The following is a 14042-nucleotide window of genomic DNA, read 5'->3' on the forward strand; positions in this document are numbered from 1 at the left end:
GATGCAGGTACAGAACTGTGAAAAATGTCTCCCATCTTAATTGCCCCGGATGTAAACTAACTGAAGCTCCCAAATCCTGACTGTAATGGTAAGATTTGGTCCTATGAGATTTAAATACTTGGAGCAGACAGAGCAAACAGATTGCTAATAATAACAAAAGTAAAGATAATTTTAAAACCCTCTTGTGTTTCTCAAATACGTTTAATCAAATTGCTTTTTACGACTTGTTTAATTTTGGTTTCGTTTTAGTGTGGGTAGTGATGTTAAATTGATTTATAGTAACATCGTTATTTTAAGATAAAGCACAAAACGTTCAAATTTTTTTAACACATTCAGCCACTGAACTTGTTATGAAAAAAGTGAACCAGGTCAGAACCCTGGTCTCTGTAGAATTCCAGGACATTATCTTGGCATTAGAACTGAAAGAATTAATCTAATCTAATCTAAGGTTTTTGCTATGAGTGGAATCACTGTGGTATAATAAGAAAGTCTTCGGTGGAGGAACGAAATTGGTTGTCACAGGTGGGTATTGTTAGAACACATTTCCTAAGGTACTTGAGGAAAAAGAAAAAATAATCTTGTTGGAATAATAGTGACCATTTCAGGAGCAAGAGGAATATGAGGGGGATTTGATGCACAAATCTTAGGAGAGATTTTAATACAGATGCTCATGCTGAAGGAGAGCAGGTCAGCATTGTGCAGATCCTGTGACAGAATTTGGCTGTGAGCATTTGGAACGCCTATAAAGTGCTCCAGTACATAATGATATCGCTAAAGTGTTAGACCCTGGGACAAAGCTTATCCTAACAGATAAACCTGTAATAGACTCAGCAGAGCAGACTCATTCTCTTTTCTCAGGGCGAAGTATTGTGGAAGAGTCTGAGCTTTGCAGGTCGGTAGATCTGCAGCTCTGGCTCCACCACTTACAGCTTAAGGAACTCAGATGATTATTTCCTAGCCCATAAAATAGCATGACAGTGTGAATCTGGCAAGAATATTTGAGAATCGAATATGATAATGTGAATAAAGCCCTTGGCTCATTGTCCAATGCATCTTAGGTACCGAATAATTGTCCTTCCAAGTCACATGTAAAAGGAGCACTGTCTACATTGTCTTTTCAGACAACTCTATTTACTGCAGAATAGAATCCTCCTTAGGATTAAACTGTACCTGTAACTGTTCAAACGACAGGTTATCTTAACATCCACTCACATAAAAAGTTGGATCTGAAGGTATTTATCACCTTTCAGGAAACTTTTCTTTAGAGTTAACTAAAAAGTGTTTTCAGAAAAGTTTGGTCCGCATCATGTAAATTTTTATTTTTATTCTGATTGTGAATGCCTCTAATATCAATACTGATAGTTCTAAACTTTATAGCTGCTTGAATTAGGCTTCTGCTCATACTTATAGACAAGACTATCAAATTCATATAGGAATTGGTCAGCTTAAAAACTAAATACAGTTGAAAACTTGTCATAAATTTGAAATATGCACATATATGAAATAGGTGTAATTATTTGAAGAAAGAAAAGTGAAAAACAGAACACTTAAATAAATTATCATATGTGAATATGAAAATACTTTCAACAGACAACATTATATTTAGCAAATTTGTATACAGTTTGAATTGTTGCATTTTAAAGTGCAAACTCAGAGAAATTTGACACAAAATGAATGATAAGACAAATGACATACATTAATGGATTGGAAAGTTTCATTTTTTAGATAAAATATATGGCAACCATTCCATCCATTACTCAAGTAAATTTATTATCATTAAAAATTGATTTGAGGGGCTGGAGATTTAGCTCAGAGGCATAAGCACCTGCCTTGCAAGCAGGCAGTCGTGAGTTCGATCCCTGGTACCGATAAAAACGAAAAAGACAAAAAAAATTGATTTGAAAAGTACTCAGTGTAGATATATAACAGTCACATTTACAAAGACAATCAGCAACAGCACAATATAGATAGCAACCATGTATAATCAGGTACAATAAAGCTTACTTAACTATTTCACTGAAAAATTTATAGAAAGTCAAGTATCATTTAATTGTCAAAGGATGAACATTAAGGAATTTTTAATGGAAGAAAGATGCCACTGTGTAGAATTTTTTTTCGATTTGACATTTGATTTCAACTTACTTTTTATAATAAGTCTGAAGCATTTTGATGGAAAAAAACATGCTATAGTAAAATGGACATTAGATGTACTACATTGGTTTACACTAGAATTATATGAAATATATTTAAAAATTAATTATCTTTTATAACATGCTTAAAAATACATATCAAGTGACAGATTGAAGAAATATAAGGTATCTTACTTTTTGTGCTAAAAATAAAGCTTTAAACAGGCAAATTACCTAATGATATTTATACCATGGTCAGAAATACTAACACTATAATCTTATTGATTTTATATAAAAATTCGGAGTATTGCTGCTAAACATACAAATGAGCAAGAATTTTTGTTCTTTTCTTCTCAAAGTAGAAACTCACTGCTCTGCTTCCTAAATTATTGCTCATTGAATTGTTATACAGACTTCAAATTATCCTCCCCAAATTGGCATAAAATTTGAGTTTCAATTTGAAATCTAATCAGAAGAGTCCCGACATTGTAATAAGTCACTAGATTGAAAATGAAAGTATAACTAGCATTCAAAATGACCTGATGTATCTTAATATTCATGTGATCCTTTGTTATGTATTTTGTTATTGTGCCTGCAAGAAACTTGGGACATACAACATTACACTAATTATGCATACACTTTAGTAGGTTAAGACAGAAGAATAAAGCTGCTTCAAAACAGATGAACGGCACAGAGCACGGATACATATTTTTGGAAAAATACTGAGAATCAAAATTTGGATTTTCAAATATTTATATATCCTTTCTGACTCAAATTATACCTTACTAAATAAAGTATAATAATCGTGTGCATGTTGTATCCTTACGGATGATTGAAATTTAAACACAATTACAACGTAAAATGGGCTTTTGATTTTCTAAACAAAATTAAATTTGGATAAATGCATTACAGGGTAAGACTAACATAAGAGCATTTCTAAAAATAGAGGCAATTTAAAAGAATTTGTGAATATTATGATTTTGGTTCTAAATTCAAAATACTGTAATTATGTGAAAAGTGTAGCTTTAATGCTGCTCAACTCAATAATCCAGAGTGTTTTAGATGTGAAAGTGAGGTGCCCCATAAAGTCAGAAGTAACTAACCAAGTTCGGGAACCTCAGAAGTGAGCATGTAGCCCCATATTTGAAGCTAAGTAATCCACTTGAGGCATTGTGACCATACATGGAGTAGATTCCCACAGAAACAGGTGCCTGTGTGCAGTTACAAATAAAATCAACAACCTTCCTCCTGACCTTTATCCCCATGATAAATAAGACAAATAGGATGAGCCCTGGAACTAACTAAAGGAAAAGTGGGATGCCAGAGCAGGAGAATGTGAGTTACTTGGTCAGAGAATTTAAGTGGCGAAGGATGGGAAAGGCAAGCTCTTTAGAAGAAACCTCAGAGCCTCGTCTGCAAAGAGCTCATCCAAGTGGCTGGTCCTCTCCCTTCCTTTGGCCGCCATTGTGAAAACATTCTCCACTGTGAGAGAATGAAGAAGATATAAGCATAAGAAAATAAACCAACTCATTAATGTTGGAGCCTTGGTACGAGGCAGTTGAAGTCACATTCCATTGTAATGTGAGGAGAAAGGACAAAGCAGTTTCTATCCAGAATTTGCTACTTGAAAGCTGTGACTTTTAAAAGTCTGGGTGACCTTGTCAACTTCTTTACACATCTGTACAGGGGGTACAGTAATCAGTACCCGGCAAACCCAGAGGGCAGAAAGGCCAGGATGCTCCTAATTCAGTGGTGATTTGTCTTCTTTTTGCTGTACATTCAGTCTTTCCAAAGCACACAGTGCTTATGTTTCTCTAATAATTCTCTTTGTGATGCTCTGTTTTTCTACAGATAAAGACTTCAGAGGAGACATTTCCCCCAAGCCCACTATTTTTCTTCCTTCAGTGACTGAAATAAAGTCTCATCAGGCTGGAACATATCTCTGTCTTTTGGAGAATTTTTTTCCTGATATTATTAAGATATCTTGGAAAGAAAAGGATGGGAAGAGGGTTCTGAAATCTTCTCAGGGAGATACCATGAAGACCAGTGACACCTATATGAAGTTTAGTTGGTTAACTGTGACTGGAAATTCAATGGATAAAGAGCACCAATGTATTGTGACTCACCAGAATAATAAAGGAGGAGTTGACCAAGAGATTCTGTTTCCTCCTGTAGGAAAAGGTATGTACATATAAATGTGAATATCACCTTCAGAAAACTTATTTGAATAGAACTTGTCACTTTTTCTATTTAGTATTAATGATAAATGTCTTTCTTACATATCATCACATTTAAAGATACTTTTCTGGTATTTTCCCGCAGTTAATATGGTAAAAGTTTTGAGAAAACAAATGAAAATTTTTAATTAAACTTTCTCAACATCAGTTTCACTATTTAAAATATTATGGTGTTTATAGAATTGTTATTTGAATCAAATAAAATGACTTATTTTGGATGCATCTAGTAACTAACTACAGGACAAATGTTGGTAAGAAGCTTCCACTTTAGATAATTTTATTTAGGAAGAAAGACAATTATGCATTTTTAAGGATATTCTGTCTAGTAACAAAGCCACATGTTTCAACTTACTATGCCCAATGATGAGTTATTAATTGACAAAATGGCACTCAGACCCAAAAATCTCTGAATCTGGTCTTATAAAAAATAGAGTAATATTAGCCATTGCACTTTGGTGGTGGTGTTGATATTTCCCTGTTTTTATTTTAGCATCAGACAAACTGTTATAATTAAAGATTCGGTGAGGCTAATGTGTCTGAGTTCCTTCTCTAGGATGGGTGGACTTTTTGCCGCTGGTAAAGGCAGCTACACTAACACTGTGCTGTTGGCCTCTGTCCCGCCTGAGTGGGAATCAGTACAAGGAGGACAGGGCGAGATAGTGTCCCAGTGTGGATGCACTGCAGTAAGACAGAATGGTCTTTTCCTCGTCACTGAGGGTCATGCACAGTTTAGGTCAGTGTCTACAAGAAGAGCATTTTATGTGGTGAGGTACGTGTCTACAGAGCCAGACAGAGGACAGAATGTGCAGAGAGCCCAGCAGAGTCCAGTAACTTACTATGCTTCCCAGTCCTGAGTGTGGACACAGAACTAAGTAATAAAGGAAAGACTAATACCCAAGTCATGAGGTTAACAAAACTGCTCCATTTAAGTGTAGAATTAGATCCCGATGTTTTCAACAAAACAGAAACATCCATTCCACGATAATGACCATCGTGTAGGAGAGAAGTTCCAGTTTTACGATGGCTCTCTTGACATTAAATCTAAAATAAGTGCTTTCCTATGATTTTCATGGCAAGTTGAGTAGGGCATTTCGATTAATGTCACTAAACAGAAAATTTCTACTGCTGCTGCCTGAAGGATTTTTTTAATAAAAGGTAAAAAAAAAAAAAAAAACCTGGAATCAGAAATCAATGAAGTGATTTTTGAAGATAGATTAACCTGTTCTAAGTTTTCAACCAACCTTGATTGAGCAAACTCAGGATACACAAAAATTCATAATTAAAATCAGAACTTAGCCTACACACATTTTATTATTCATATCTATAATTTATTCTTTTTCCTTTATTCATGACAATAATAATTTTTAGCAAAAAACATACCTATACAAAGAAATAGATTTTTTTAGATCTATAAAGTCAATTCTTTTTTTTTTTTTTTTTTTTTTTGTCTTTTTCGTTTTTATCGGTACCAGAGATCAAACTCACGACTGCCTGCTTGCAAGGCAGGCGCTTATGCCGCCGAGTTAAATCCCCAGCCCCTAAAGGCAATTCTTAAGGAAGTTTTTAGTCAAGGCTGGGGATTTAGCTCAGCGGCATAAGCGAAAGCAGGCAGTCGTGAGTTTGATCCCTGGTACCGGTAAAAAACGAAAAAGCCAAAAAAATAAAAAATAAAAAAAAAAGAAGTTTTTAGTCAAAACATAATCATACTAGCATTTTAATTTATGGGTCTTATTAAAAAAAACTAATCATCAAATCCATTTTTAATAATTCAGTGTTCAATGCATAGCAGAAGCATTCGCATATGAATAAGAACACATCTAGCAGAAAAAGAATAAACCAAAACAACAGTTATGCTTCCACTTTTTACCCATTAATTTAAAAATATTAATTTTCATAATACTTTTACTCTTTAAAAATATCAGATATATATCTCTCACGTCAAGTTTTACTAAGATATTTATGAAAGATATCTAGCATTCTTTTCTCTACAGAAATCATTGAGCTAAAATTTTAAGTGCCTATAATTTTAAAAGGCCTAGTTAAGATGCTAGAATAGAATATTTTTAGTGTCCACAATGATGGATAATCTTGCCTCCCCATGAATTATTATCTATGCATTTCTATGAGTTACTTTTACAGAGTGCTTTATGTATCCTAGCTCCTTTTATCCTCATACTCTCCCTTGAATACCGGCTCCATCATTCTCTGGTCTTAAGTTACCTGAACTTTTAACTTTTATTTCCTTATTCATCGCATGGAAGCTTCCAGAATGCAGCTCTTTAAGTGTTATAGTACATTTAGACACTACAATGCAGAAAAACCTTTAACAAGTGCTGAGGTCAACAATGGCCACTTGAATAGGTAGTAGTGTTGTTGATGATGTATTCCTCATGTACAATATCTGGACCTTCAAAAATGCAGTGTAGGACCAGGGAACACTGAGAATGTGCATGATTTGGAAAGGCATGGCTGCTTTTCTACTTGTGGATGGGAAATTTCTCTAAGTCAGTCTCCACAAGCTGGTTTTGAGGTTGGATGGGCTATATTTGTGGGGGGGGGTAAAAGAGGTTACTTTATGTCTTTTCTTTATTTTTATTATTATTATTATTATTGTTATTGTTTTATTTCTCTTTTTACTTTTCCCCTCCTTCCTAGCTCCTTCATCCTTAGATTCCATCTCTTGACATTAACGGTGCATGCTGAAGGCTGTAAATCAGCCAATTCTCTTAACTTTTCCATTGACTAAGTATTTGCATATCACCTATTTTTGCAGCAGACACTTTACTAGGAGATATCCATACAGAGGGAAAGCAGGTAGCCATGGCTATAATATTCCAGTTGTCAAAAAAACGACAAAAGTAGCATTCACAAAGCTCAAAACGTTAGATATTGTAGTTCAGCTGTGAAGAATAAAATGTTACCTTACATTTTTCTGTGCAGAAACATAATAGATGAATGATGTCTACTGAAATTTGTAGATTAATACCACTTAATTCTGGAATTACGGAATTCATCTTTTAATGACTATGTATTCTATATCTCTGCTGACAGATTATATATATATATATATATATATATATATATATATATATATATATATTATGTGTGTGTACATATGTGACCGTGTGGGTAAATACACACATACCCACTATCAAAAGTAGTCATAACTGACTATTACTTGTTCTTACTCCTTTTAGTTGGCACCCATAGTAATCCTACAGAAGCAAGTCTTAAAGAAGATGGTAAGTTTCGGTGTATGTCTGCTTCAATCTTGTGGGCTACCACACTTTTTCTCTTAACTTGTGAACTTCCCTGGCTGCAGGTAGAAAAATCAGAAGGACAGGATATTCCCAAATACACTGTGTGATACTGCAGTCTGTCTTTGCCTTGGTGTCCCATTGCCAAAGTAAAATACTCAGTTGGGCATGAGGTTAATGCAAATTAAAGAATACAGTGATGCATTCGGAGCTGTTTCCACCAAACCACTTCTTTCATTCCTGTGTCCGTTGTTTCCACTGCTTGGGGGAGAAGCATGATATCAACTTCTTTATAATGTTGCTTTTCAAACAAAATAAGTGGGGGCTGGGGATTTAGCTCAGCGGCATAAGCGCCTGCCTTGCAAGCAGGCAGTCGTGAGTTCGATCCCAGGTACCGATAAAAAGGAAAAAGACAAAAAAAGAAAGTGTATTTTTGTCTGAGGTTTTATTTAGAAATCTAGAAATATGACTTGACCTAACTTTCTGTTCTTAGAAAGAATTCCACTGAAATGTTCAGCTCTTGTAATAAAAACAGTCCCTAGACTAAGAGTAATTAAGAGGCTAGAAACAATTTTTTCTTAGTGTCTACAACGGTGAAATTAGTATGTCAACTCTTTATTATTTTCTGTATTTTTCTAAGGATTATTTTCACAAAGCATTTCATAGCTGTCCCGTCTCCTTTAACTCATCATACTGTCAGCTCTGACATTCACTGGGGCTCAGTTATCTAGAATGTTTAACGTTATTTTCTCATTTATAATATGGACCACACACAACATGACTCAGATGTTCCCGAAGGAATTAAACAAACTGGTGCCCATGATGACCACTGAGTAGGTCTGCACTTCTGTTAATACTGGGGTTGTCAAGGCAGGGGATTTAGCTCAGCGGCACAAGTGCCTGCCTGCCCTGAGTGAGGTTCTGAGTTCAATCACAGGAACCAAAAATAAAAAATAAAAAAATTAAGGTTGTCATGTCCACAAACTTTTGACTTCCAAAGCCTCACATGCTGGCTAAGGGTATAGCTCATTGGCACAGTACCTGCCTGGTGACCGTGAGGTCATGAGTTCTATCCCCAACACCCCCAAATTCACATATATACACTGGAATTGTTGAGGATGTAATGATATGGCTGCTTTTCTCTACTTAGAAGTAAAACATTCCTCGATAAGACTCCTACTTTGCATGTCTCTGTAGTTGGCTTTAAGACTGGGTGGATTCATTCTGGATCCCTTTTTTCATGTCAACAATGGACATCAAAGCCTGTAACGCAGGCAGTTTATTGTTTATTTTCTCATGAATATGTTTATAACACCAGTATTATAGTAGGCACTGAACTAAGGACTAAGAATCCACAGGAAAGGCAGATAGTCTTTGACACCACACTCCACTTGTAATTAATAAAATGTATCCTGCGTGAGCTTTACATTTTAATGGAGAGAAACATAATGTATGAATGACATCTATTTTATCACATAGAGTGAGGCCAGTCCTTTGGAACTGTGGGTACATGTTTTAACGTCTGTCTTTCAAGTGAACAGGATATATATGGAAACTACTATTTAATTTTAGTTCTTTTAGTTGTCACTAGTACTCTCAGAGAAGTCGCTTTGAAAGTTGGATGTGTTAATTTGCCTTTATTTTCTTTATCTCATACTATACTCCCTTTTCATCTTAACTTTTAGAATTCCTTGGTTCTATGTGATAAAACCAGAATATTAGATTTTCCCAGAATTTACTGAGTGTTGTTGTGCGTTAATCCATCATTATCTCAGTATCATATTAAAACAGTAAACTGCTGATCTTGGTTTTCAGTGACTGTAAGTTAGGGGAGACCAGAATGCACTCCTGATAATTTCAGCCAAGAGACTTCTTCTCACTCATTGGCTTATTATTCTTAACAACTGACAAAAAAGAATACCAAGTTACCTTAGCTTTGTTTTTAATCATTAAGACAAATTGTACTTCAAGATTTATTCAGAAAACCTGAGCTATAACTTGTCCTGTCTTGCTGTTCTCAGAAAATGTGGCACTGAAATGCTCAGTGCTTATCTGAAAAAAATGGTCCTTGACAAGAATAACAAACACAATAGGAGATTGTCAGTGTCCCTATGGTTGAGTTATGCTCTCTGCTAATTATTTTTTCTGTATCATTCACATTATATTTACAAAGTATTTTCCACTTGTCTTTTCCCTTTTTACACCTCCTCCACTTTCCACTGTTATTTTTCAAATACTTTCTCTGCTATTCTCTGGTAAGAGTTACCTGTACGCCTTAAACTTTATTTCTTGTGCATAGTGGGCTTACTTAATGTTACTAGTGAATTAAACAAAATAATGCAGGGGAAGCATTTAACAAAGAACCTGGCCAAAAAATGATCGTGGAATAGGTGTTAGCTTTTATGACTATTGTAGTCTCTATGTCCACAAACACCTTCTCTTAAAAAATAGGAATATCAGTCAGAGGCATTGGAAATACACATAATATGGAAAGTTAGGACTGCTTTCTTCTGTTCTGAATTAGACTCATTTAAAAGTGCCCAATTCTTTTGTCCCCTCTTGGGTCAGAGAGATTCGTCTTGGTGGCAGCATCTCGTTTTACTGAAATGTGGAAACGCTGAAATCAATCAGTTTCTCTTTTATTTTTCAACTGATTGTGGATTGAGGGTCTCCTGCTTTGTGGGACACACTTTGGAAGGAGGTGTGAATACAGAGGAAAGAATGACATTCTTGGATATTATAGTCTAATTTTAATAACAAAAGAAAGTATGTGTCCTTCAAGAACTCCAATGCGTTCTTATCAGAAACATAAATGCCAAATGTGAATTACACAGAGTGAGAACAACTCTATTTGGAACTGTGGACCCCTGTTTTTAATGAGTGGCTCAGGCTAGAGTGTTGGCCAGTCGTAGAGCAATTTCGCACTCTCTCCAAGGTCTTGAGTTTGATTCCCAGCAGGGGAAGCAGGAAGCTCCCCTGATTCTGTGTTAGAAGGCTACGTATATTTAAAAATATGCTTATACACATATAAATATCATCCATATGAGGAACTGACTGTTGCTCTTATTTGCTTTAGTTGTCACTACTACTACAGCTCCTGAAGCTTTTCTAAAAGGCGAAGACGGTAAGTTTTTGCATATTTCTGCTTTGGTCTCATGGGATAGCATTTTTATGTTCCCTCCTGTCCATCATAACTGTGACACTTCCCTGGCTCCATATAGGGAAGCCAGACCCCTGCCCATTTCAAAATAGACAGGGCAGCATTTCCTAGGGGACATCCTGATTACATATAACTCATTCGAGTTTTATTCACAGAAATAGATACATGGCTTGTCTAAGCTGTTTTTAGAAAGAATTGTACTGACATGCTCAGTCTCCACAGTGAAAATAAAAGTCCACTTTCTAAGGATAAGTAACACACTAGGAGATTTCCCCCCTTTGGTCTTTATAGTCAGTTCTTCATTCAAATAGGGGGCACAAGAATAATACATGTGTTGCTGGGGGAGTAAGGTTGCCGTGCAGCACAAAACACAGTGCTGGATCAGCAGAAGTAACTGACTGGACTGTTGCTGTTGTCATTTCCTCTAGTTGTCAATACTACTAATCACGAAGCTTTGCTGAAAGGCGAAAAAGGTAAGTTTTCATGTCTTGGTCTCCTGCTGTAGCACTTTTTACATGTGGTAATCTCAATTCTGAGTGTCCTTCTCTTATAGTAGAAAAATCAGAATGGCTGAATACTGGCAAAGAGATTGAATGAATTTTGAATTAATTCATTTTGTTAAGTGTCATATTATCACCAGGAAATCCTGATTTCCATAAGACATGACTGTAAGTTAGAAGATACAGTGACATGCCTTGAGCTACTTCAGCAAAGGGACTGCATTCATCTGTACCTCTATGTGGCATCGTGCTGTCCAATTAGTTCTACATTTGTTTATTTATTTTTTTTGCAATTCTGAGGGTGGGTAATAAAATGAAATGGTGTTTTACTCAAGAGGCTTGAGTTGTATCCTGCATGTATTTTGAAGCTCAGTCTTCATAGCTCCTATCAAATGGTATGAAAGCTTATCCACATAATACAGATGAAAGCAATGAGCTAAAATTGAAACTTTAGTGCATGCCGCCAGAGCTGAGGACATTAAGTGAACAGCTCGTAGCTTACTTAGGTCTCTCTTCTTCCTCAAACACAGAGATACAGGGCAAGGAATTCCCATGCTAACGTCCTGAGACAGGATTGGCAGGTTGGAAAGTGCATGGCTTCTGACCACAAACTGGATGCAGCCTGGGTCTCTTAATGGTCAGCTGAGGAGACCTGAGGAATGACATCACTTGTGAGCAATTATTTGAGAATAGTTAAGCTAAACTCACAGTTTTGAATACAGAAGGCCTAGGTGAGAAATGTCTATCATAGAAATCCATGTAACAGGCTTACGATCAATACTTGTTTCTGGCCTTCCTTCTCTACATATCCATCAAGAATGTAACTTATAATATTGCATCCACCCTCTCAAACTTCCTTCTGATTCTAGAGCCCACAGAGCTTTGGACTTGAGCTGTCACATCAGGCAGGAGGTCAGTAACACTCAGTGATCACAAGGAGTCCCCTTCTTGCACCAAGGGCTAGGGCTTCATGAGATCTGACTCCCGAAGAGGGAGATCATATAAAATGGAAACTTCCAGAGTGAGACTTGGCCTTGTAACTCATTATTCAGCCACTATGGCCCAGTGTCGTTGTCTTTAATCATGGCTTGACATCATATATTACTTGCAAAAATTCAAAGAATCTGGACTTCAATCACCCAACAACATCATACCACCAACAAGAGGCATCATACCACCAACAAGAGGCATCATACCACCAATAAGAGGCGTTGTGCCACAGTCTCCGTACAGCTCAGATCATTTGAATTAACCACTTTCTCACAATTTCTACAGAGGTTTGTTTTCTAAAATCTCTCACCCATCTTACTAGGAACAGCACAAAATTTCCTTGAATTGTTCTGTTCCTCCAGATTTCATGGCATGTGCAAAATGTAAGGGCTCTGATTCTTCTAAACAAGAACTCATCTTGATAGTTTTGCTTAGTCTTTTGATGTCTTATGTGTTAATTGTACATGTAGATGCAGAATCTTAGTGTAGATAAGAATATGTTTCTCATGTCATATTGCTGGGGTCATAATCTGAGGCTGCGTTTCTGTGTCTTTAGCTGCTTGTTTTTGCAAAATAGGAATGAAATTCATTCTGTCTCTCATAGGTTGTTATAAAGATTAATATAAAAATTCACATGCAAAACTGTCAGTGATTAATATATATTATTTCTATTACTTAAAGACAGTTTTGGGACAAAGACATTCTACTACCTAATTATCCCAAGTATTCTTTCCACAAATTAAATCATTCACTAAAAATGCAACACTATGTTTTTAATATTAAGAAGGTTCTAGGTAATTCAGTAAAGGTTGTTAATCCCGCTGAGCTGCAAGCTGAATCGCTGCCTTGGTCACTGTGATAGGAAGGGTAGATGCTGACCTTTGGAACTGGATGTGGTGGGTGGTGTCACTTCAGCACCCTGTGACACCTGCCGATTGTGTGTCCCACGCTATCACAGCACAGTAAAACTCACGACCCCATTTCTTTTAGATTTATTGAGTCTGCACCTTGCAAACATCTCTGCCTACTACACTTACCTCCTGCTGCTGCTCAAGAGCACCCTCCATGGAATCCTTCTCACTTCCTGTCTATGCAGAAGGTCAGCTGTCTGTGGGGCCAGGAAGAGCACCTGAGACATGGAGACATATGTAAGCCCATGGTGTCTCCGCTGTTTCCTGTCCTGAGCAGCATCTGCTGAAGGCCTGCTGGGCTTGCTGAGTGCAGGCTCCTGAAAGCCATGTGTACATAATTCTGTCAATATGAACTAAGGGTTTCCCAATCAGCAAGAAAACTGCACAACTTTGTGCTGGCACAACATGGCACAGCCCAAGGTGCCTGAGCCCTGTCCCTTCCACAGTCTCCACAGCCCCTCTAGCCAGCTCAGGTCCTGACAGCCTCAGTGTCCACTTCTGGTCAGGACCTCTGTGATCATGGAGCAGGTAGCTCCTGGAAGTCACCACTCTACCCACTCTGACATGGCCTTCTTTGTTACTGAATTGTGCTTTGATAGTTATAATAATAATAAATATTTTAAATTCAAATTTTGTCCATGCATGTTTTCATTTAATGCAATTTAAATTCCAAGGTGAAAAACAGCACTCAAACTGAAGTGTGTCATGCTAGTTGCTAACAAGGGTGCTATGCTACATTTCTATTTCTGTCTTGGGAATTGGTAATGCCACTTTCCTCAGCCACTGTCTCCAAACGAAGACACAATCAATGGAAAATTGCATGGCACTGTTCTTCTGAAGGTCAGCAGATTTAGCTAA

General features: G+C 36.7%; 1 gene segment (V, D, J or C); it reads left to right on the forward strand.

Annotated features, from left to right (window-relative positions):
- The first annotated feature begins 374 nt into the window (after window positions 1-374).
- LOC100716452 (T cell receptor gamma constant 2-like) lies at window positions 375-13814 on the forward strand. The segment is given in 6 exon segments: window positions 375-522; window positions 3981-4310; window positions 7564-7608; window positions 10700-10747; window positions 11212-11256; window positions 13264-13814. Coding segments are annotated over 5 exon segments (426 nt in total).
- The last annotated feature ends 228 nt before the right edge of the window (window positions 13815-14042 follow it).

The sequence above is a fragment of the Cavia porcellus genome, unplaced genomic scaffold (assembly GCF_034190915.1).
Source record: "Cavia porcellus strain 051 isolate PalLab524CR breed Dunkin Hartley unplaced genomic scaffold, mCavPor4.1 scaffold_23, whole genome shotgun sequence".
In the NCBI taxonomy this organism is placed as follows: domain Eukaryota; kingdom Metazoa; phylum Chordata; class Mammalia; order Rodentia; family Caviidae; genus Cavia; species Cavia porcellus.